Below are 26,350 nucleotides of genomic sequence, written 5' to 3'. Positions count from 1 at the left end.
ACACTGGAATATAAATGTTCTCCTCAGAGGGGCCATATTACCTGCAGGCTTTGGCGGAGCTCGGGTTGTCCCTGGCCTCTTGGTTGTGGTGCCATGGTCCCATCGTGCTAAAATGGAGAAGGGGGACAGCATGGGAACACATTTAGTAACAAGATACAGCAGCCACTTCACAGCTCAGGGATGTCACATCAGAACTATGGTGCCCCTGTCTTAGTCCCTGAGGCCCCTCTAAGGCCTCTGACAACCCCTGTGAGGATGACAGCGGAATGGACAAGGTTTAAACGAGAGACCAGTTCCATTCACTCTCCTTCAGACGACTGAAGGACCTGAAGATTAACGGGGTGAGGTGTTCAGCCTCGATCTGCAGGATAAAACGGACCCCATGGCCCGGGGGGTTCCAGAGTCTGGGCATGACCCGTGGGAGCTTCAGGCCTTGGTTTCCACCACTATCAACCTGGCACCGTAACCATAAATAACACTGCCCAGGGATGGACCAAGATTATGTTCCCAGGAGAGTGTGGGAGTGTCTCATGAACTGAAAGTAGTATAATACCAACGGAATAGTTCATATAAGCATGGTTCTTACTCCGTAACTATTGGGTTTTTCAGCACAACCGGACTCCTCTAAAAATACAGACTCCTTTCACTCCTATCACACAGCATACTATCTAACGGTTTTCTAATAGTTTCTTTCCTTAGACATCAAGACTTTAGTGTAACTGTTCCTACTATTAGAAGTAGTAAAGGAAATTTAAGAGCAAAAGTAGAAAATGGTTGAAAGTAAAAAGACGGGTAAAAGTATGATACAAACAGCAACTGTGAGAGAGGCGGAGGAGCTATGGCACCACCAGATAAAACACACATCAAGAAAAACATGGTTACAAGAGTCAAAGAATGACAGTTTGTAATCATGAACAGATAAATGCAGCAGGAAGATAAAATTTTAAATGTACATGAACCCAGTAACCAAGCCCCAAAATACAAGCAGCAAAAAAAAAAAAAGGCAAAAATCCAAGAATAGGTAATTTGACAATAATAGTTGTAGATTTCAATACCATCCTTTCAATCATAGATAGAACAGTTTGACAGAAAATCAGAAAGGAAGACTTGAAATAATGGGTCAAAGAAGAAATCACAGGGCAAATTATTAAATACCTTGAGGTGAATGAAAAAGAAAACATACCAAAACTTATGTGTTACTGTGAAAGCAGTGCTGGAGGGGAAATTTCTAGCTGTAAACATTGACATTTTTAAAAGTCTCAGATCAATGACCTAGCCTTTCACATCAAAATATTAAATAGGGGCCCTGGGTGGCTCAGTCATTTAAGGGTCCAACTCTTGATTTCAGCTCAGGTCATGATCTCGGGGTCAGAAGACTGAGCCCCGCATTGGGCACCACACTCAGTGTGGAGTCCGCTTGAGATTCTGTCTCTCCTTCTCCCTCTGCGTGCGCTGTCTCTATCTCAAATAAATGAATAAAAGCTTTAAAAAAATTAGATAAAGAGTAAACTAAACCTACGTCAAGCAGAAGAAAATAAAAATTGGAGCATAAATAATTGCAATAGAGAATATAAAAAAGAGAAAAAACAAATCCAAAAATTTGATTCTTTTGACAAAACTGACAAACTGTTAACAGACCAACCCAAGACAAAAAGAAAGAAGACCCAAATTACTAAATTCAAGAATGAAGGAGAGGACATTACTACAAACTGTACAGGAATAAAAAGAATAAAGGAACACTATGAAAAATTATATTACAATAAATTAGATAACCTGGATGAAATGGACAAATTCTTATACACAAACCACCAAAACTGACTCAAGAAGAAACAGAAAATCTGACTACACCTACAAATAAACAAAGTGAATCAGGATTTAACAACTTCCCAGAAAGAAAATCCCAGGACCAGAAGTCCTCATTGGTGATTTCTACCAAATATTTAAAGAAAAATGAGCACCGAGTGGTATACTGAACAGATAAATCATTGAACATTGTATTAAAAACCAATGATATACTATACCTTGACTAAGTGAATCTAAGGAAAAAGAAATAATGAAAAATCAGTCAATCCTTCTTAAAGTCTTCCCAAAAACAGAGGACAGAATACTTCTTAAGTCACTCTGTGAAGCCAGTAGTACCTCTTACTAAAGCCACCACAAGATAACTAAATAATAAATTCACCACAGACCTTTAACCCTTATGGACAGAGACACAAAATCCTCAACAAATCACTAGCAAATCAAATCCAGAAGCATACTAGGGCTATAAAACATGGCAAAGTAAGATTCATTCCAGAAATGCAAGGGTAACTCAATATAAGAAAAAGCAATCACTAAAATACCCAAAACTAATAGAACAAAGGGAAATAAAGCACTTGATCATCTCACCTAGACAGACTGTGAAGAATGAAATAAAACTATTTCTAGTCAACGATGACATGACCCTACATACAGAAAACCCTAACAACCCAGACCTATCCCCCACCAAAAGAAAAACAAAAAGAAAAAAACCCAAAAACCTCTTAGAGATAATAAGCCCAGCAAAGCTGCTGGACACAAGATCCATACACAAAACTCAAAGTGATTTCACTATAAAGCATTACAAGAATAAAACTTTTAGAGATAAGTTTAACAAAGGATGTGTAAAGATTTGTACACTAAAAGCCACAAAACAGTGTTGAAACCATAATAAGTCTAAGCAGAACACTCCATTGTCACAGAAGACTTGCTACGGTTAAGATGGCAATATGACACAAATCAACCTACAGATTCTATGCAATCTCTGCCAAAATTTCAACTGCCTTTTTTTTTTTTTTTTTACAGAAGTGGATAAACTGATCCTAAAATTCAGATGGAATTACATGGGGGCCCAAAGAGCCAAAAGAACAGGAAAAATAAAATTAGAAGAGTCACACTACAAACCTAGAGTAATCAAACCTGTGTGATACTGGCATTAAGTGTGTGTGTGTGTGTGTGTGTGAGATATATATACATATATATCAAGAATATGTGTGGGCGCCTGGATGGTTCAGGGGGTTAAGCCGCTGCCTTCGGCTCAGGTCATGGTCTCAGGGTCCTGGGATCAAGTCCCGCATCAGGTTCTCTGCTCGGCGGAGAACCTGCTTGCCTCTCTCTCTCTGCCTGCCTCTCTGCCTCCTTGTGATCTCTGCCTGTCAAATAAATAAATAAATAAATCTTTAAAAGAATATGTGTGTGTGTGTGTGTGTGTACACACATCAATGTCACAGTATTGAGATTTCAGAAAGCACCCACATATTTATGGCCATTGATTTTCAAGAGGGTTCCAAGACCATTCAGTGGTGGAAAAGAATGGTCTTTTTGATAAATGTTGCTGGGACAACTGGATATCCACATGCAGAAGAAGGAGGTTGGCTATATACAAAATTACCGCAAAACAGATCAATCTGGCCACAATTTTTTTTTTTTTTAAGATTTTAAGGCCACAAATTTTCAGAGACGACACCAAAGGCATGAGAAACAAAAGAAAAAGGGTAAATTAAACTTCATCAAAACTGAAAACCTCCGTGAATCTAAGTACATTTTCAAAAACTGAAAAGATAACCTACAAAATGAGAGAAAATATTTGTAAATAGTATCTGATGAAACTCTGGCATTCAGTATGTATGAAGACCTCCTCAGTCACCGGGGAAACACAAATAAAAACTACAATGAGGTTCTACTTTATCCCTACTAGAAGGGCTATAATTTTTTTTTAATTGGAAAATAAAGACATGAACATAAAGCTGGAACCAAAAAACCCTTAGGGAAAAAACAGGAAAAAAATTGACATCAGACCTAACAGCGATTTCTTGGATCTGATACCCAAAGTACAGGGAACAAAAGCAGAAACAGACAAGCGCGACTGTATTAAACCAAAAGGCTTCTGCACAGCAAAGCAAACAGTCAACAAAATGAAAAGGCAATGTATGGAATGAGAGAAAATATTTGCAGATCATATATCTGATAAGGGGTTCATATACAAAATACGTAAGGAAATCCTACAACTCTGTAGCAAAGCAAGAAGTAATCTGGTTAGAAAATGGGCAAAGGACTTAGCTAGTTCTCCAAAGAAATGGCCAACAGGTATATGAAAAGATGAGCTCGTCATCACTAATCATCAGGAAAACCCAAATCAAAACGAGAGACCACCTCAGCTGTTAAGATGATTATTATTTAAAAACACACACAAAAGGTAATAGGCTGGTAAGGTTGTGGGGAAAAGGGAACCCTTGCACACTGTTGGAGGGAACATAAAATGGTACAGCCAGCATGGAAACAGTATGGTGCTTCCTCAAAAAAAGACAAAAATAGGACTACCGCTGGATCGAGCAACACTACTTCTGGGCTTCTATCTGCAAGAAATGAAATCAGGATCTCAGGCATCTGCACATCCATGTTCATCACAACCTTATTCTCAATAGCTGTGAGAAAGCAGCCGTCAGCCGATGAATGAGCAAAGCGTGGTGTATCCATACAACGGCACAGCGGTCATAAAGAGAACGAAGCACCAATATGCTGGCTATACGGTGGGTGAGCCTCCGAGACATTCTGCTAAATGAACGACAAAACGTCACGTATTATATGATGGCATTTACACGAAATACCCAGAGTAGATAAATCAACTGGTAAAGAAAGTACATTGGTGACTGTCTGGGCCAGGGGAGAGGGTAAGGAGGACAAGGGGTTTTACTTTGGAGGGATGGAGATGTGTGGGGACCGGATAGACACGGTGGTTGCCCAACGCTGTGAATGTGTTCAAACAGCCAATTTTAGGTTTTGTGAATTTTACTTCAGTACTTTTTTAAACAAAGAGGGATCGGTGGGAAAGGAGATCATGTCCACGACTACAGGTTTAGTCCACCATCATTCAGGACAGCTGGAAGCTGAGGCAATGGCAAGTCTTTCCCTTAAAGCAAGCACGCCTGCCGCCTCCTTGGGAAGGCTTCTGGGGCACCAACGCGCCTCAGTGTGAAGACCACACCAGGGGTGGCTTGACGAGAGGACCACGTGTGAGGACCTACCGTCATCACACATACACTTTTTAATCCCGCTCATCAACCGTTTGGAGAGGATTTCAGGTCTATAATTTCCATTTGACTTTAAGCTGTAAAATTTAAAAGGAGGCTCTGTGTATCTATCTTGTGGCGATACATTCCTGGAACTGTTATTTGAGCAATTCTCATAAAAGCAATGGTCACTTATGGATTAGTACTTTCTTTTTCTTTTTTTATTCTTCTTCTTTTTTTAAATTTTTATTCACTTTTTTTTCTTTCCAGTGTCCCAGCATTCACTGCCTATGCACCACACCCAGCACTCCACGCAATATGTGCCAGCCTTATGTAATAGTACTTTAAAATCCGCAGCACTCAAACAGCTCACGGAAAGATATTTCTTCTTCCAGACTTTTTTTTAAGTCAACTGGCCAGAGACATAATAAGGGTTTCTTTCTGGACTCTCGTTCTATTTGATTGACCCAGTACCACGCAGTCGTGATCATTATAGCTCTGTGGAGTTCTGCCCAAGTACATGGTTTCTGGAGAAGTGTGGTTTCTCTGAAAATCTGCAGGTGCCATTTCAAGAGCTCGTTCCTTACCACACGTGCCCGCGGCTCTGTCACAGCCCAAGCCTGCGAGGATGTAGAATGTTAGCGTGGATTTGTATGATTTTTAAGATACTATTAACTACGGATTTTCCTGTCGTGAACCTTTAAATGGAATTTATTATCCATAATTGAGAGGAGGAAAGTCTAGATACTTATCAAGGAATTAGAACAGTAGGTCAACTTCATGAAAGCAGTGAGCTCCTAAAATAAAGAAACCTATTTCTGTGAAGCTTTTCTCAAAATGACAAACTTAGAAGAGCATCCCTGTTGCTCAGCACTCCGGCCAGAGGGTTTCTTTTTAACATGCGCCTATGACAACACAGTAAACAACACTGGCCACGTTCCCCCAAGGGGGCTTAATGATGGCGTCCGTGGCCTTCCGAGGAAAGGGGAAACTCATAAGCTTTCGAGGGCAGGGGCGCCCGGGCGGCTCAGTCCGTTAAGCAATCAGCTCTTAACTTCAGCTCAGGTCATGATCTCAAGGTCCTGGGATCAAGCCCTGTGTTGGGCTCTAACCCTGCTCAGCGGGGAGTCTGCTTCAGAGTCTCTCCCTTTGCCCTCCCCTCCTTCAAATAAATAACTAAAAAAGAAAGAAAGAAAGAAAGAAAGAAAAGAAAAGAAGCTGCATAGGGCAAAGGCAGAAGTGTGCTCCCTGTGAGATGACCGCACACACCGCGAAAGGAAGAGGAGGAGGGAAAAGGGGCGGAGACGGAAAGACGGGGGGAGAAGGGACGGAGAAGCAGTTCTGAAAGCAACAGGGGTGACCTTGAAAATACTGTGCTCAGTAACAGAAGCCACACGTGAAGTCCACGTTATAGGACTCCATTTATATGAGATATCTGTAAGAGGGAAATCAGGGGACTGACATCTGAAGGGTACAGTTTCTTTTTGAGATGATGAAAATGTTCTAAAATGGACTGTAGTGGGGGTGCCTGGGTGGCTCAGTGGGTTAAGCCTCTGCCTACGGCTTAGGTCATGATCTCGGGGTTCTGGGATCGAGCCCCACATTGGGCTCCCCGCTCAGTGGAGAGTTGTCTTCTCCCTCTGCCTCTGCCCCTCCCCCTGCTTGGGCTCACTGTCAAAGTCTTTAAAAGCAAAATCAAATGGACTGTAGTGATAATTGCACAACCCTGTAAATGTACTAAAAGCCACTGGATTGCACACTTTAAAATAGGTGAATTACACTATGTGAATTACAGCTCAATAACTCAGCTTTCAAAATACTACTCCAGAAGCTTTGCCTTGTGCTTAGATTAAAGGGGTCACTATGTCCTAGAAGCCCTATATGATCCAGCACCCTCCACACTCTAGTCACACAGGCCACCTTCTGAGTCCCAGAGACAGCTCAGTCCTCTTCTGTCTCAGGACTCTTACACCTGATTCTTTTGGCCTTGACAGCACTTCCTCCACTCCTTGCGGGTCACTTCTCATCAGTGAGGCCTTTTCCACTTCATCTAAACTACCACCACTTGCCACCTCCTTGGGCCCTCCCTACCCTGTCAACTGGTTGTAGTTGTTCCAGAGTACTCAGTGAGATCTGACATTATTTCATGCACTGTGTCTCTTCAGAGAAAATGACATCACGAGCACAGGCCTAACCCCTACAGTATGCCCAGCACCTGGAACGGTGCCTGGCAGCAAGCAGGTACTCAAACACTGTTGACTGATGAATGAAGGTCACTGACAATACCCTGACCTAGGAGGTTCAGGGATTGTTTACACAAGAAACATACAAGATACAAACCAAAACATTCTCCACCAGAAAATGTAATTGAGCCAAGGAGAAATCAACAAGTCTATCTCTCTGAATCTCAGTAGCATGAAATGTAAGCTAAGACAGAAAAAAAAAGTGATGAGCTATTGGAGAATGTTATTCAACCAAAGACACCACGTGCTGGTGCTCCTACGGGTCCCAGGCACACTGGCTGACAGGTGCTGATGAAGATCGGGTGAGGTTTGCCTTCTCCCAGAGAAAGGGATGTAAGTATTTAGAAGTCCCCCATTAGGAAAGTAACAAATTTCCTAACTGGGGGGTCTTTATATTTAGGTTTTTGGTATTTTTGGTCATGTTTGTTTGGGGAGATGTTACATGATTTCATTAAAACCATCACTGCTAATAAACTAAGTGTCCTTCCCCCGGGAATCCGAAAGGCCACCTGCATGTACAGGACGTGAGCACACGCAGGAAAAACCTGAGAATACTCTAAGCTCTCACCTCACAGCATACATGAAAACAAACTCCTTTTTTTTTTTAAAAAAAAATTTTATTTATTTATTTGACAGACAGAGATGACAAGTAGACAGAGAGGCAGGCAGAGGGAGAGAGGAGGAAGCAGGCTCCCTGCTGAGCAGAGAGGACCCTGGGATCACGACCCAAGCCGAAGGCAGAGGCTTAACCCACTGAGCCACCCAGGTGCCCCTGAAAAGGAACTTCTATGAGATTTCTGGTTTCAGGTTTATAATCCAGTTTAAGTTAATTTTTTTTATAAGGTGTGAGGCAAGGGTCCAACTTCATTTTTTGGCAACTGGATATGCAGCTGTCCCAGCACCGTTTATTCAAGAGATTATTCCTTCCCCATTGGGCAGTCCTGGCATCTTTGTCAAAAGTCAACTGGCCATAGATATAATGGTTTATTTCTAGACTCTGCAATTCTATTCCACTGAACTCCAGGTCTCTTCATGCTGGTGCCACACCACCTCGATCACTGCAGGTTTGTAGTAAGTTCTGAAATTAGGAAGTGTGAGTCCTCCAACTTTTTCTTTTTTTCAAGATTAGTTTGGAATTTTTTTTTTTAATTTACAGAGAGAGAGAGAGAGAGAGAGAGAGAGAGAGAGAGCATGAATGAGCATGGGGCGGGGGGTGGGTGGGGAGAGAATCTTCAGCAGGCTCGATACCACACCCAGCATGGAACCTGATGTGGGGCTCCATCTCATGACCCTGAGATCATGACCTGAGCTGAAATCAAGGGTTGGATGCTTAACCTACCAAGCCACGCAGGTGCTCCAAGACAATTTCGCAATTTGGGGTCCCCTGAATTTCGTATGAATTTTAGAATCAGCTTGTCTGTTTCTATAAAAACTCTAGCTGGGATTTTGACAAGAATTGCTTTCAATCTGTTGGCCAGTTTATGTAAGCATGCATTCCTCATGTAGCCTTGCCTGATACCAGAAACTCAGCCAGAGTCGAATCAAGGAACAATATAACGGCCGACACTCACTGAGCACTGAACTTGTGCCAGTCCTGTGCTGAGCACTTTACACGGGCCAACTCACCCAATCCTTCCAATAATCCTAGGAAGTAGGGCTTATTATTAACCTCACGTAAGACACAAGGAAATGGAGGCACAGAGAAGTCAGGAGACTCACCAAAGGTGGCAGGAAGTGGCAGAGGCGGGGTTCGGACACAAGAAGTCTGGCTCCAGAGCCCCTGCCTTTCTCAATCCAGAATACACAGAGACTCCTCAAACCCATAAGAAAAAGACAAGAAAACCAGCAGAAAAAAATGGGGAAGGGATATGAATAGATAATTCACCAAAGAGGAAAATACAAATGGCCAATAAATATATGAAATGATGTTCCATCTCACTATAATGAGGAAAATGCATAATAAAGCAATAAGATATTTTGTCCATCATATTGGTAAAATGCCTTTGATTAATAAAATCTGGTTGATGTGCAGATCTGGAAGAAAAGGAACTGAACGGTATTCAGTGAATATATAATGGTATATTCATTTTGGAAACAGTTTGGCAGAATCTAGTAAAACAGAAAATACATACACCCTTCAGCCTGATAGTCCCACTGACCTTATACACAAAAGATATGGACAAGAATGCTCACTGAAGCCCTATTTGTAATTATGCAAAATGAAAGCAAATCACACATCGACCAGTAAGAAAAGGGCAACACTGGACACAGCCAGAGCCACGTCACTGGGATGCCAGCTCCACGAAGCCCAAGGTTACGTGTGAAGTATAGATATAATGATGTGGTCCCACAGTGGCCCCACAAATACATAGTGGAGTCCTAATCCGCAGATGCCACAAACAGGAACCCTATTTGGAAAAACGCTCTTTGCAGATGTCATGAAGGGCACCTGCAAGGAGAGCGTGCAGCATTGTCCCAGTGAGCTCCAGATCCAACAAACAGAACCCCCAGAAGAGATGAAGGGAAGACAACACCACACAAAGGAGGAGGCAGAGACCAGAGTGAGGCAGCTACAAGCCACCACAGGTGTGCCCAGCCAGGAAGCTTCCTGCGCTCAAGCCTTCAGAGGGAGCGTGGCCCCGCCGACACCTTCATTTTGGACCCCAGGCCTCCAGATCGGTGAGAGAACACAGTTCGGTGGGTTTAAGCCTGCCAGTTCATAAAACTTAGATAACACTCACTCAAGTCTTCAATACTTACTAAATGCAAACAACGTTGTTTGTTGTTGTTTAGTTACATGTGTAACTAAAATAAAAAGCCTCACACATTATGTAAAACAAAAACACCAATCTATGTGTACGGATGAACGTAACAGCACAGAAAATCACCTGGGACCAGCATATTCCAGAAGGACCCAGCAGTTTCCTCCTGGGATGGGAAGGACAATAGTAGGATGGGGAGGGTCACAGAAAATCTCGGTTTTACTTTCTAATGTTCACACTTTAAAAAAAAAAAGTGGGGTTTTTTTTTCAAAAAAAATGTAAAGAGAAATGGACAACAAAGCTTAACATTTGAGAGTTTACATGTACACACCATTTTAAGAAAAACCATTTTTTAAAAAAAAATCTAGTAGGAATAACAAATCTCTTATTCACTTCAAAGTACTTTTTCCTTGAGCGAGGGAAAGGCAGTCTTCTAAGGCCACTGGGGAAAATGCTGTATCAGTTGTTACACATTGTGTGCTATTCTTCGCAATGGAAACAAATGATGTTAAATATTCAGATTTTCTTTTAAATAATGCAATTTATGACACCGCTATTATATCCGATCAGTTCAGACAAAAAGTGTTTTCCTTGGGTGTATATTCTGAGTGGGTAGTGCATATTAATCACTATTGTTTGTTTTTAATAGTTCGATTAATACTCACGCTTTACTGAGGAAGTTTCTTTCAACGCATCCTCCAGACGAAAATCAGAGTCCCCAGATCCTAAAAATTAAAAAAAAAAAAGATTTTTAAAATTTAATATTTTTCCATAAAACAAAATCATTCTGAAATAGTTTCTTGTAATCGCTGTTTCCCTTTAGAGGGTGTCATGAAGATTAATACCACAAAAGGAAACTGGTAGAAGCCATCCAGACACAATGAGTTGATTTCCTTCTATAAACAACGTATCTCCACCAAAAACAAAATGGAAAAGTGGTTTTCGCAGATATAATTAAGTTAAGGATCTTGAGATCATCTCGCATTGAATCTCACCAAGTTTACTGATCACAGTCTTCTTTCCACTAGAAGCTGAAGGCTCAACTGTACAGAACACCAAGCCCAGCCCATAGAATGTACACCTTGCAACAAGGAATACTGGGGTCCAAAGCTCCACTGATTATGAGCCAGGTTCTTACACCCCCCTCCACATCTTGTAAACTCTGCACTACACTGTGTTGATCCAGGGTACCTTCCCCCAACCCCAGTATCCATATCTAGATGAGCAGCTCTGATTACACACCACTTAAAAGGCTTGAGGGAAAAGCTTTTCACAAGAGAATCTGTTCTCAGAGGCAGACTCATCTGCCCAGCTCTGCTTGCTTTTGGACTTGACACCTATCATTCCCCCCATATGGGCACGTAGTTTCCCAGCGGAGTATATGTATTATCAATTCTCAAACTATTACGCATGCATACTAGAACTGAATAAATGGGTAAGTGGGTGATGAACTGTAGGAGCCTGGCTTCTCACTGTTGGAGAGCAAGATTGTAGGTAAGAGAGGGCTACAGTGGGAGGAGTCCAAGATGGCAGGGGAGTAGGACACCTTAGTTTCATCCGGTCCCAGGAATTCAGCTAGCTAGCTATCAAATTATTCTCAACACCTATGAACTCAACTGGAGATGTAAGAGAAGAATAGCTGCAACTCTGCAAATAGAAAAACGATCATGTTCTGCAAGGTCGGTACAGGGAACTAAATCGAGGCAAAGATAAACCATGGGGGGAGGGAGCCTCCATAAGCCAGCTATGAGCCATAAGCCATAAGCAGCTGAATGCCAAATCAGAACTTTTAGAAGTCTGATGAGGGCCATCACTCAGGTGGCTAAGCGGGGGCAGATGCTAGGTGGGACAGTGTGGTCTCAGGATCCCCAGGTCATAGGCACTGGGGGTGCCTGAGTGCAGCAGAGCTCTCAGGCATCAGAGCAGGGAAGCTGGCAGCAAACAGTGAGCCCAGGAGTGGGCTCTCAGGTTGGGGTTGCCACATACCACAAACAGTGGCACAGTCGGGCCACTGCTCTCAGAGCAGGGGCCCAGGGAGCGGCAGAACTACAACGAGACTTCCCTTCTTCCCCCGGAAGAAGCAGCATGGGAGTGTGCAACAGGAGTCTGCAGGGTTTGGAGACTCAAAATGGCGTCTTGTACCTGTGATAGAAATGCTCGGTCACATGCCGCACAAGCATGGAGTGTGGCCGGAGACCAGGGAGACAGGAATGACTGACTGTATTTCTCTGAGGACGCACTGAGAAGTGGGGAACCAAGCTTTGGGCTCCAGGGCTGGAGACTGGGAGGCTGCCATTTTCATTCTCATCCTCTAAAGCTGCACGGAAAGCCTTCAGGGCATGAAAGTTCCTGAAAGTAAACCCAAGCAGATGACTAGACTTGTCCCCCCACCCCGCCCCCCGCCACCGCAAGGGCAGTGCAAATCTACCCTGGGCAAAGACATCTGAGAATCAATGCAGCAGGCCCCTCCCCTAGAAGATAAGCAAGAACATCCAGCCAAGACCAAGTTTATGATCATAGAGAAATGCAAAACTCCAGCATTAGGGAAATACGGTACACAGAATTCATACGGGTTTTCCCCATGATTCCTTGGTCTTTCAATTTTAATTTTCTTTCTCATTCCTTTTACAACCAATTTCTTATTTTATCAACTGTAAATCTTTTTTCATTTTTTACAGTTACATTCTATCCTTTCATTGTATGTAATTTTATTTTTGTACCTGTAAATTTTTCTTTCTTTACAATTTTAGGATCTAGTTTTCTAACAAACCAAAATACACACAGGATCCAATATGTATGGATCTGTTCTGTTCAACTGTCTGATTCTCTTATTTTTTCCTTTTTTTTTTTTTTTTCAATTTCAGGTCTCTTCTGATTTGTTTAGGGTATATTTCTCTGAGGTCATTGTTGTCATCTTAGTATTATGTTCTCTCATTCATCCATTCTTCTCCAGAAAGAAAGACAAGAGAGAAAAACGTACCTCAAAAAAGAGAACAAGAGGCAGTAATGACTGCAAGGGACCTAATCTGTATGGATATAAGCAGAAGTTGGAACTAGAGTTCAGAATTAACAATGATAAAGATACTAGCTGGGATTGCAAGAAGCATGGATGACACTAGAGAATCCCTTTCTGGAGAAATAAAAGAACCAAAATCTAATCAACCTAAAATTTTAAAAAGCTATTAATGAGGTACAATAAAAAATGAAGGCTCTAACTGCTAGGATAAATGAGGCAGAAGAGAGAATTAGTGATACAGAAGACAAAATTATGGAGACTAAAGAAGCTGAGAAAAAAGATAAATCTACTGGATCATGGGGAGGGGAGAATTTGAGAGATAAGTGATACTGTTAAAGTGGAACAACAAAATAATTGGGATCCCAGAAGAAGAAGAAAGAGAGAGGGACAGGAGGTATATTGGAGCACATTATAGCTGAGAACTTCTCTAATCAGGGGAAGAAAACAGGCATTCAAGTCCCGGAGGCATAGAGAACACTCCTCAAAAATCAGTAAATATAAGTTAACAAGAGAAACTTGCAAATCTCAAAGACAAAGAGAAAACCCTGACAGCAGCTAAGGACAAGAGGTCCATAACCTAAAAGGGTAGGAACATTATACTGGCATCAGACCTATCCACAGAGACCTGGCAGGCCAGAAAGGACTGGCATGATATATTCATAGTGCTAAATGAGAAAAATACTCAGCCAAGAATACTTTATCCAGCAAGGCTGTCATTCAAAACAGGAGAGATAAAAAGCTTCCAGGACAAACAGAAACTAAAAGAATTTGTGATCACTAAACCAGTCCTGCAAGAAACATTAAAAGGGATCCTTTAGGGGTGCCTGGGTGGCTCAGTGGGTTAAGCCTCTGCCTTCAGCTCAGGTCATGATCTCAGGGTCCTGGGATCGAGTCCCACATCGGGCTCTCTGCTCAGCAGGGAGCCTGCTACTTCCTCTCTCTCTGCCTGCCTCTCTGCCTACCTGTGATCTCTCTTTGTCAAATAAATAAATAAAAATCTTTTTTTTTTTTTAAAAGGGATCCTTTAAGGAAAGAGAGAGCCCAAAAGTACCACAGACAAGAAAGGAACAGAGACAATATACAGAAACAGTTATTTTAATAATAGATACATATTAATATATAGTAATTAATATAGTAATATAATGGCACTAAATTCACATCTTTCAATACTTACTTGACTGTAAATGGGCTAAATGCCGCCAATCAAAAGACACAGGGCATCAGACTGGATAAAAAAGCAAGACCAACCTATATGCTGTCTACAAGAGGCTCATTGCAGACCTAAAGACACATCCAGACTGAAACTGATTGGGTGGAAAACCATTTATCATACTAATGGACATCAAAAGAAAGCTGGGGTGGTAATCCTTATATCAGAGAAATAAGATTTTAAACCAAAGAATGTAATAAGAGATGAGGAAGGACACCATATCATAATTAAAGGGTCTATCCAACAAGAGATCTGGCAATTGTAAATATCTGTGACACCAACATGGGGTTAGCCACTTATATAAACTAATAAAATTAAAGAAACAAATCGATAATAATACAGTAACAGAAGAGGACTTTAACATGCTCCCTCACTGCAAAGGACAGTCATCTAAGCAGAAGAGCAACAAGGAAACAAGGGCTTTGAATGACACACTGCAGCAGATGGACTTCACAGAGCATTCAGAGCATTTCATCCTATAGCAAGAGAACACACATTCCTCTTGAGTGAACATGGAACAGTCTCCAAAATAGATGAAATACTGGGTCACAAATCAGGTCTCATCTGGTACCAAAAGACTGGGATCATTCCCTGCATATTTTCAGACAACAGTGTTTTCAAACAGGAACTCAATCCTAAGGGGTAATCTGGAAAGAACTCAAATACATGGAGGCTAAAGAGCATACCTACTAAAGAATGAATGGGTCAACCAGGAAATTAAAGAAGATTTTAAAAATTCATGGAAACAAATGAAAATGAAAACACAACTCTTCAAAACCTTTGGGATGCAGCAAAGGCAGTCTTAAGAGGGAAGTAGATAGCAATACAATCCTTTCTCAAGAAATAAGAAAGGTCTCAAATACACAACCTAACCTTATACCTAAAGGAGCTGGGGGGAAAAAACCAGCAAATAAAGCCTAAACCAGCAGGATAAGAAAAATAACAGAGATTAAAGGGAAAAAATTAATGAAAGAGAAACCAATAGAACAGTAGAACAGATCAACAGAACTAGGAGCTGGTTCTTTAAATGAATAAAATGGATAAACCCCTGGCCAGACTTAACAAAAAGAAATGAGAAAGGACCCAGATTAATAAAATCATGAATGAAATAGGAGAGATCACAACCAACACCGAGGAAATACAATTATGAGGACATACTATGAGCAACTATATGCAAACAAATTAGGCAATCTGGAAGAAATGGATGCATTCCTAGAGAGGTATGAACTACCAGAACTGAACCAGGAAGAAATAGAAAACTTGAACAGACCCACAAGCAGCAAAGAAACTGAAGCAGTAATCAAAAAATCTCCCCAACAAAGAGATCAGGGCTGGCTGGCTTCCCAGAAGAATTCTACCCAACATTTAAAGAATTAACACCTATTCTTCTGAGACTGTTTAAAAAAATAAAAATGTAAGGAAAACTTCCAAACTCTTTCTGTAAAGCCAGCATTACCTGATCCCAAAACCAGACAAAGACCCCAGCAAAATGGAGAATTACAGACCAATACCCCTGATGAATATAGATGCCAAAATTCTCACCAAGATACTAGCCAATAGGACCAACCAGTATAATAAAAGGATTATTCACCAAGTGGGACTTATTCCTGGCCTACAAGGATGGTACAACATCCACAAATCAATCAACATTGTAAACCACATACATAAAAGAAAGGACAAGAACCACAAGAATCATATGGTTCTTGTCCTTGTCCTTTCCTGAAAATCTAGCCACAAACCTAGATGCAGAAAAAACACTGGACAAATTACACCATCTTTTCTTGATTAAAACTCTCCACAGCATAGGGATAGAGGGAACATACCTCAAGATTATATAAGCCATATACAAAAACCCAAAGTGAATATCATTCTCAGTGGGAAAGACAGAGCTTTTCTCATAAGGTCAGGAATACAGCAGGGCTGTCCATTCTCACCACTACTGTTCAACACAGTACGAGGAGTCAGTCCAAGCCTCAAAATCAGAAAACAAAAAGAATTAAAAGGCATCTGAATTGGCAAAGGAACAGTCAAATGCTCACTCTTCACAGATTATAGGACATTCTATGTGGAAAACCCAAAAGACTCTACCCCCAAATTTCTAGAACTTAAATGGGAATTGAGCAAAGTGGCAGGATATAAACTCAATGCACAGAAATCAGTTGCTTCTCAATACAGTAACAATGAGACAAAAGAAAGAGAAATTAAGGAGCTGATCCCATTTACAATTGCTCCAAAAATCATAAGATACCTAGGAATAAACCTAACCAAAGAGGCAAAGGATCTATACTCAGAAAACTATAGAGCACTTACGAAAGAAATTGAGGCTGACACAAAGAAATGGAAAAACGTCCCATGCTCATGGATTAGAGGAATGAATATTGTTAAAATGTCCGTGCTACCTAAAATAATGTATACTTTAAGGGCAATCCCTATCAAAATACCATCAACCTTTTTCACAGAGCCGGAACAAATAATCCTAAAATTTGTATGGCACCGGAAAAAACCCTGAAGAGCCAAACGAATGTTGAAAAGGAAAACCAAACCTAGGGGCATCACAATCCCAGACTTTAAGCTCTATTACAAAGCCATAATCATTAAGACAGTATGGTACTGGCACAAAAACAGACATAGATCACTGGAACAGAATAGAGTCTCCAGAAATGGACCCTCAACTCTATGGTCAACTAATCTTTGACAGAGCAGGAAAGAATATCCAATGGAAAAAAGACCATCTCTTCAATAAATGGTGTTGGGAAAATTGGACAGCCACATGCAGAAAAATGAAACTGGACCATTTCCCTAAACCATACACAAAAATAGACTCAAAATGGATGAAAGACCTAAAAGTGAGACAGAAGTCCATCAAAATCCTAGAGGAAAACACAGGCAGCAACCTCTTCGACCTCAGCCACAGCAACTTCTTAGAAACATTGCCAAAGGAAAGGGAAACAAGGGCAAGAATGAACTATTGGGGCTTCATCAAGATCAAAAGCTTTTGCACAGCAAAGAAATCAGTTGACAAAACCAAAAGACAACCTACAGAACGGGAGAAGACATTTGCAAATGACATATCAGATGAAGGGTTAGTAGCCAAGATTTATAAAGAACTTATCAAACCCAACACCCAAAAACATATATTCCAATCAAGAAATGGGCAGAAGACATGAACAGACATTTCTCCAAGGAAGACACACAAATGGCCAACAGACACATGAAAAAATGCTCCACATCACTCGGCATCAGGGAATACAAATCAAAACCACAATGAGATACCACCTCACACCAGTCAGAATGGCTAAAATTAACAAGTCAGGAAATGACAGATGTTGGCAAGCATGCAGAGAAAGGGGAGCCCTCTTACACTGTTTGTGGGAATGCAAGCTGTGGTGCAGCCACTCTGGAAAACAGTATGAATTGTCCTCAAGAAGCTGAAAATAGAGCTACCCTATGACTTAGCAATTGCACTACACTAGGGATTTACCCCAAAGATACAAATGTAGTAATCCGAAGGGTTACCCACACTCTAATGTTTATAGCAGCAATGTCCACAAAAGCCAAACTATGGGAGGAGCCCAGATGGTCACTGATGGATGAATGGATAAAGAAGTTGTGGTATAGGTATAGATACAGATCTATAGTAGAATACTACTCATCCATCCAAAAAGGAAATCTTCCCATTTGCAACAACATGGATGGAACTGAAGGGTATTATACTAAATGAAATCAGTCAGTCAGAGAAAGACAATTATCATATGGTCTCACTCACAAGTGGAATTTAAGAAACAAAACAAGATTCATAGTGGAAGAGCGGGAAAAATAAGACAAAATCAGAGACGGAGACAAACTGTAAGAGACTCTTAATCATAGAAAACAAACTGAGGGTTGCTGGAGGGGAGGGGGTAGGAGGAAGGGGTAACTAGGTGATAGACATTAAGGAAGGTGTGTGATATAATGAACACTTGGTATTACATAATACTGATGAATCACTGAAGTCTATCTCTGAAACTAATACATTATATGTTAATTGAATTTAAAGAAAAAGAAAAAAAGTTTTAAAAAAGGGTGGAATGATCACTATGATAATTGATTAGAGTTGGAGACTTCAGTATGAATCATGTGTGGCTTAATATACACACAGATGGTTACACACAGAAATACTTATAGACATGGGCTAATATGCAGACATGCCTTTGTTCTGTCACCCGAGAGGGCCTAGAAGCAATAACACCCCAGTAGCAATGAGTACACCCAGATCTTGGTTTCTAAATACCATTGCCCAATTAAAGAAAAACATAACTCCTTGGAGAAATGGCAGATTACAGGATTGGAATAAGAAATATATGAGTTTGAAGCATCTTCTAGCACCATGAAGTATTTTTTAAAATACTGATATTAATCAGTATATGTCAAAGAGGCACAGGGTCAAATGAAAGAGTTCCCAATGGCTAAAGTTGGACAATTTAATCAACAAAATAATATTAGATTATAATCCGAAGGACAAAATGTTCCTGTGTCCATGCTGATATATACATTAAACAAATACACAAAAGGGATAAAATAGAAGAACTCAATTTACATAGAATTTCTAGCTCAAGGAGATGAAACCTAACCTTCCACTTCATAAGTGCTGACTTCCTTCCAAAGATTACACTATGAAAATGTAGGTGGGAAAAGAGAGTAACTTTATAGTGGAGACATCTAAGAAACACTGTATCAGAGTAACATCAACAGTGAGGTGTCATGTTGATAGTATATACCCTTGATATGACGGGATGAGACAGCCCCTACACATGTGTGTTCTTCACTCAAAAACCTATAACCCTAATATAATAACGAAAAAACATCAGACAAATTCCAATCCTACAAAGTATGTGACCAGAACTCCTCAAAACCAAGGTCATCAAAAACAAACAAAAGTTTGAGAAACTGGCACAGCCTGAAGACCCTAAGGAATTATAATGAAGACAGGTCTCTGGTATGTGGATTGGATCCTGGAACAAGAAAAAAGGGCGGACTTTAGATACTACACTTGATCTTAGCCAAAAGGCCGAGAAGCGAGGAGAAGGGGCTTTAGATAAAAGCAAAGGAAATACGAATAGAGTATGGACTTCAGTTAATAATAGTGCATTAATATTGGTTCATTAATTGTGACAGAGATACAACACCAATGTAAAATGTTAAAAATACTGGAAACCGAATGTGGAGCATATGAGGACTCTCTATACTAGCCTGGCATTATAAGTCTAAACCTGTTCTAAAAAAAAAACCTATTTTTAAAAATCCACTTCCTGGGGCACCTGGGTGGCTCAGTGGGTTAAGCCGCTGCCTTCGGCTCAGGTCATGATCTCAGGGTCCTGGGATCGAGCCCTGCATCGGGCTCTCTGCTCAGCAGGGAGCCTGCTTCCCTCTCTCTCTCTGCCTGCCTCTCCATCTACTTGTGATCTCTGTCAAATAAATACATAAAATCTTAAAAAAAATCCACTTCCCATAGCAAAAAAATATATATATATCTCTGTAGAAGAGATATATTAGGATACAGAAACTCTATATATAGGGTATAGAAAAAATAAAAGGTCAACACCAACAACTAAAAATCAATCCAACTAAAGTCACCAAACAGAAAAAAGAAACATATTAAACAGAAAACATGAACTTTAACACAATATGTACAATTATATCAGTTAAAAAAATTGAGTGTAAAAAGGGCAAATCTATCAAAAGATAAACAGAATAAAAAGATAACTATATGCTGTTAACAACATACACACCTAGAACAAAATAATCACACACAGAATAGACTAATAGAGAACTATATACCAGGTGACATTTAAAAGGAAAGAAACAGATGTGGCAATATTAATATGACAAGGTGGAACTCAAGATCCCAACCTTTAAACAGGACAAATGCAGTATTTTATAAAACATATAATCCACAAGAAAATTTAGTCATAGCACTTAATAACTTAGCTTCTAAAATTCTGAAGCAGACTTTTGCTTCTTGCTATGATGGCGAAACTGGTGTCAGATTAGCCCTCCCACTGTAAACACTATGAAGTGGACAAAACATGAGCTAACAGCTTTCCGCACTGCACAACAATCCTAGAGATCAAGGAAATTGTGACAGCTAAATCCGACAGGTGATCCTGGCTTGGATCCTGAACCTATAAAGGGCATTATTGGGGCACTCAATGAAAGCTTAAAGAAGTCTATCGACCAGATGGTAACACTGGATCATGTTTTTAAAGTATCCATTTAGAACTCCTGATCTTTTGGATTTACAGAGCTTGGGGAAGAAAGTGTGCTTGTTTTTAGGAAATGCACACTTTACTATTAAGATGTAATGAGGATCATGCTTGCGACTGAGTCTGAAATGATTCTGAAAAAACATTTAGACCCAACCTTACATACCAGGGCAAATGTGGTAAAACTGGGAAATCTAGGAGATCAGTAAATGGAGATTCCTTCTATTAGACATTATTGTGACAACTGGTGAAACTTGAATTGGGTCTAAGGATTACGTGGTAGTAATACGTCAACATTAATTTCCTGATTCAAATGGTTATGCCGAGGAGATAGAGCAGGATGTCCTTGTCTGAAGGAGATGCACCCTCAAGTTATCTTGTAGATGCTGGGGGGTACTGATGGAGCATCAGGTAAGCAACTTACTCTCAGGTGATTTGGTGGAGGGAAGTGCTTTATACTGTACTTGCAAGTTTCCTATAGATTTGTAATTATTTCAACATTTAAAAAATTAAAATTAATTAAAAATGCATATCTCTCAACCCAGCAATTGCACTTTTAGGCACCTGTTACAGAAAAATACTTTTGCACATGTGCCCAAAGAGGTATGTACAAGGCTGTTCACAACAGTACCGCTTAAAATAGCAAAAAGAAATGGAAACAGACCAAGTATTCATCAAAAAGAATTAAATAAAACATAGTTCGTCAACACAATGAAATGTTATATACCTGTTTAAAGAATGAACTACCCTCAGTAAAGTGGGAATAGAAGGGAACTTCCTCAACTTGAAAAAGAGTATCTGCAAAAACCCTATAGCTAACACCATACTTGATGGTGAGAAATTAAAGCTTTCCTTCCAAGATCGGAAACAAGGCAATGATGTCCCTGCTCCCCAATGCTTTTCAGCATCATAGTGAAAGTCGTAGGTACTACAATAAGACAAGAGGAAAAAAAGATATACTGTTTGGGAAGGCAGAAGCAAAAACTGTCTTTGTTCACGAGAAAAATGCAGATAACCCAAAAGGATTCACCAAAAAAAACCTCCTTACACCCCTGAAACTATTAAGTGACTACAGCAAGGTTGGAGGATACAAGGTTAGTCACTTTCCTACATATCAGCAATGAACAAGTAGAATCTGAAATTAAGGGGGAGGAGTTAAGATGGCGGAGAAGTAGCAAGCTGAGACTGCTTCAGCAAGCCGGAGATCAGCTAGGTAGCTTATCTAAAGATTGCAAACACCTGAAAATCCATCGGCAGATCGAAGAGAAGAAGAACAGCAATTCTGGAAACAGAAAAACAACCACTTTCTGAAAGGTGTTTTCTTTTTTAAAAATTTTTTTCTGTTCTTTTTTTTTTTTTCTTTTCTTTGTTCTTTTTTTTTCTTTCTTCCTTTTTGAACCTTTTTTTATCCCCTTTCTCCCCACTCACAATTTTGGATCTCTTCTAATTTGGTTAAAGCATATTTTCCTGGGGTTGTTGCCACCCTTTTAGTATTTTACTTGCCCCTTCATTTACTCTTATCTGGCCAAAATGACAAGACGTAAAAATTCAACACAAAAAAAAGAACAAGAGGCAGTACCGAAGGCTAGGGACCTAATCAATACAGACATCGGTAATATGTCAGATCTAGAGTTCAGAATGACAATTCTCAAGGTTCTAGCCGGGCTCGAAAAAGGCATGGAAGATATTAGAGAAACCCTCTCGAGAGATATAAAAGCCCTTTCTGGAGAAATAAAAGAACTAAAATCTAACCAAGTTGAAATAAAAAAAGCTATTAATGAGGTGCAATCAAAAATGGAGGCTCTAACTGCTAGGATAAATGAGGCAGAAGAAAGAATCAGTGATATAGAAGACCAAATGACAGAGAATAAAGAAGCTGAGCAAAAGAGGGACAAACAGCTACTGGACCACGAGGGGAGAATTCGAGAGATAAGTGACACCATAAGACGAAACAACATTAGAATAATTGGGATTCCAGAAGAAGAAGAAAGAGAGAGGGGAGCAGAAGGTATACTGGAGAGAATTATTGGGGAGAATTTCCCCAATATGGCAAAGGGAATGAGCATCAAAATTCAGGAGGTTCAGAGAACGCCCCTCAAAATCAGTAAGAATAGGCCCACACCCCGTCACCTAATAGTAAAATTTACAAGTCTCAGTGACAAAGAGAAAATCCTGAAAGCAGCCCGGGAAAAGAAGTCTGTAACATACAATGGTAAAAATATTAGATTGGCAGCTGACTTATCCACAGAGACCTGGCAGGCCAGAAAGAGCTGGCATGATATTTTTAGAGCACTAAACGAGAAAAAAATGCAGCCCAGAATACTATATCCAGCTAGGCTATCATTGAAAATAGAAGGAGAGATTAAAAGCTTCCAGGACAAACAACAACTGAAAGAATTTGCAAATACCAAACCAGCTCTACAGGAAATATTGAAAGGGGTCCTCTAAGCAAAGAGAGAGCCTACAAGTGGTAGACCAGAAAGGAACAGAGACCATATACAGTAACAGTCACCTTACAGGCAATACAATGGCACTAAATTCATATCTCTCAATAGTTACCCTGAATGTGAATGGGCTAAATGCCCCTGTCAAAAGACACAGGGTATCAGAATGGATAAAAAAACAAAACCCATCTATATGTTGCCTCCAAGAAACTCATTTTAAGCCCGAAGACACCTCCAGATTTAAAGTGAGGGGGTGGAAAAGAATTTACCATGCTAATGGACATCAGAAGAAAGCAGGAGTGGCAATCCTTATATCAGATCAATTAGATTTTAAGCCAAAGACTATAATAAGAGATGAGGAAGGACACTATATCATACTCAAAGGGTCTGTCCAACAAGAAGATTTAACAATTTTAAATATCTATGCCCCCAACGTGGGAGCAGCCAACTATATAAACCAATTAATAACAAAATCAAAGAAACACATCAACAATAATACAATAATAGTAGGGGACTTTAACACTCCCCTCACTGAAATGGACAGGTCATCCAAGCAAAAGATCAGCAAGGAAATAAAGGCCTTAAACGACACACTGGACCAGATGGACATCACAGATATATTCAGAATATTTCATCCCAAAGCAACAGAATACACATTCTTCTCTAGTGCACATGGAACATTCTCCAGAATAGATCACATCCTCGGTCCTAAATCAGGACTCAACCGGTATCAAAAGATTGGGATCATTCCCTGCATATTTTCAGACCACAATGCTCTAAAGCTAGAACTCAACCACAAAAGGAAGTTTGGAAAGAACCCAAATACATGGAGACTAAACAGTATCCTTCTAAAGAATGAATGGGTCAACCGGGAAATTAAAGAAGAATTGAAAAAAATCATGGAAACAAATGATAATGAAAATACAACGGTTCAAAATCTGTGGGACACAACAAAGGCAGTCCTGAGAGGAAAATATATAGCGGTACAAGCCTTTCTCAAGAAACAAGAAAGGTCTCAGGTACACAACCTAACCCTACACCTAAAGGAGCTGGAGAAAGAACAAGAAAGAAACCCTAAGCCCAGCAGGAGAAGAGAAATCATAAAGATCAGAGCAGAAATCAATGAAATAGAAACCAAAAAAACAATAGAACAAATCAACGAAACTAGGAGCTGGTTCTTTGAAAGAATTAATAAAATTGATAAACCCCTGGCCCGACTTATCAAAAAGAAAAGAGAAAGGACCCAAATAAATAAAATCATGAATGAAAGAGGAGAGATCACAACTAACACCAAAGAAATACAAACTATTATAAGAACATACTATGAGCAACTCTACGCCAATAAATTTGACAATCTGGAAGAAATGGATGCATTCCTAGAAACATATAAACTACCACAACTGAACCAGGAAGAAATAGAAAGCCTGAACAGACCCATAACCAGTAAGGAGATTGAAACAGTCATTAAAAATCTCCAAACAAACAAAAGCCCAGGGCCAGACGGCTTCCCGGGGGAATTCTACCAAACATTTAAAGAAGAACTAATTCCTATTCTCCTGAAACTGTTCCAAAAAATAGAAATGGAAGGAAAACTTCCAAACTCATTTTATGAGGCCAGCATCACCTTGATCCCAAAACCAGACAAGGATCCCACCAAAAAAGAGAGCTATAGACCGATATCCTTGATGAACACAGATGCGAAAATACTCAACAAAATACTAGCCAATAGGATTCAACAGTACATTAAAAAGATTATTCACCACGACCAAGTGGGATTTATTCCAGGGCTGCAAGGTTGGTTCAACATCCGCAAATCAGTCAATGTGATACAACACATCAATAAAAGAAAGAACAAAAACCATATGATACTCTCAATAGATGCTGAAAAAGCATTTGACAAAGTACAGCATCCCTTCCTGATCAAAACTCTTCAAAGTGTAGGGATAGAGGGCACATACCTCAATATCATCAAAGCCATCTATGAAAAACCCACCGCAAATATCATTCTCAATGGAGAAAAACTGAAAGCTTTTCCACTAGGGTCAGGAACACGGCAGGGATGTCCATTATCACCACTGCTATTCAACATAGTACTAGAGGTCCTAGCCTCAGCAATCAGACAACAAAAGGAAATTAAAGGCATCCAAATCGGCAAAGAAGAAGTCAAATTATCACTCTTCGCAGATGATATGATACTATATGTGGAAAACCCAAAAGACTCCACTCCAAAACTGCTAGAACTTATACAGAAATTCAGTAAAGTGTCAGGATATAAAATCAATGCACAGAAATCAGTTGCATTTCTCTACACCAACAGCAAGACAGAAGAAAGAGATATTAAGGAGTCAATCCCATTTACAATTGCATCCAAAACCATAAGATACCTAGGAATAAACCTAACCAAAGAGACACAGAATCTATACTCAGAAAACTATAAAGTACTCATGAAAGAAATTGAGGAAGACACAAAGAAATGGAAAAATGTTCCATGCTCCTGGATTGGAAGAATAAATATTGTGAAAATGTCTATGCTACCTAAAGCAATCTACACATTTAATGCAATTCCTATCAAAGTACCATCCATCTTTTTCAAAGAAATGGAACAAATAATGCTAAAATTTATATGGAACCAGAAAAGACCTCGAATAGCCAAAGGGATATTGAAAAAGAAAGCCAACGTTGGTGGCATCACAATTCCGGACTTCAAGCTCTATTACAAAGCTGTCATCATCAAGACAGCATGGTACTGGCACAAAAACAGACACATAGATCAATGGAACAGAATAGAGAGCCCAGAAATAGACCCTCAAATCTATGGTCAACTCATCTTCGACAAAGCAGGAAAGAATGTCCAATGGAAAAAAGACAGCCTCTTCAATAAATGGTGCTGGGAAAATTGGACAGCCACATGTAGAAAAATGAAATTGGACCATTTCCTTACACCACACACAAAAATAGACTCAAAATGGATGAAGGACCTCAATGTGCGAAAGGAATCCATCAAAATCCTTGAGGAGAACACAGGCAGCAACCTCTTCGACCTCTGCCGCAGCAACATCTTCCTAGGAACAACGCAAAAGGCAAGGGAAGCAAGGGAGAAAATGAACTATTGGGATTTCATCAAGATCAAAAGCTTTTGCACAGCAAAGGAAACAGTTAACAAAATCAAAAGACAACTGACAGAATGGGAGAAGATATTTGCAAACGACATATCAGATAAAGGACTAGTGTCCAGAATCTATAAAGAACTTAGCAAACTCAACACCCAAAGAACAAATAATCCAATCAAGAAATGGGCAGAGGACATGAACAGACATTTCTGCAAAGAAGACATCCAGATGGCCAACAGACACATGAAAAAGTGCTCCATATCACTCGGCATCAGGGAAATACAAATCAAAACCAC

General features: G+C 40.0%; 1 protein-coding gene across 7 annotated transcripts in view; it reads right to left on the bottom strand.

Annotated features, from left to right (window-relative positions):
• Positions 1–26,350, bottom strand: part of CD99L2 (CD99 molecule like 2) — a 95,935-nt gene that overhangs the window by 29,754 nt on the left and 39,831 nt on the right. For all 7 annotated transcript variants that reach the window (XM_082716549.1, XM_082716547.1, XM_082716548.1 and 4 more), the window contains exons 2-3: positions 10,698–10,757; positions 42–107 (exon numbers count right to left, since the gene is read on the bottom strand). In XM_082716549.1, the coding sequence (XP_082572675.1) occupies positions 42–107; positions 10,698–10,757 (126 nt within the window). The remainder of the gene's footprint in view (positions 1–41; positions 108–10,697; positions 10,758–26,350) is intronic.

This window comes from Mustela nivalis, assembly GCF_964662115.1.
Source record: "Mustela nivalis genome assembly, chromosome: X".
In the NCBI taxonomy this organism is placed as follows: Eukaryota; Metazoa; Chordata; class Mammalia; order Carnivora; family Mustelidae; genus Mustela; species Mustela nivalis.
The sequence above is the reverse complement of the archived record's forward strand: the minus strand, read 5'-3'. Positions and strand labels throughout refer to the sequence as shown.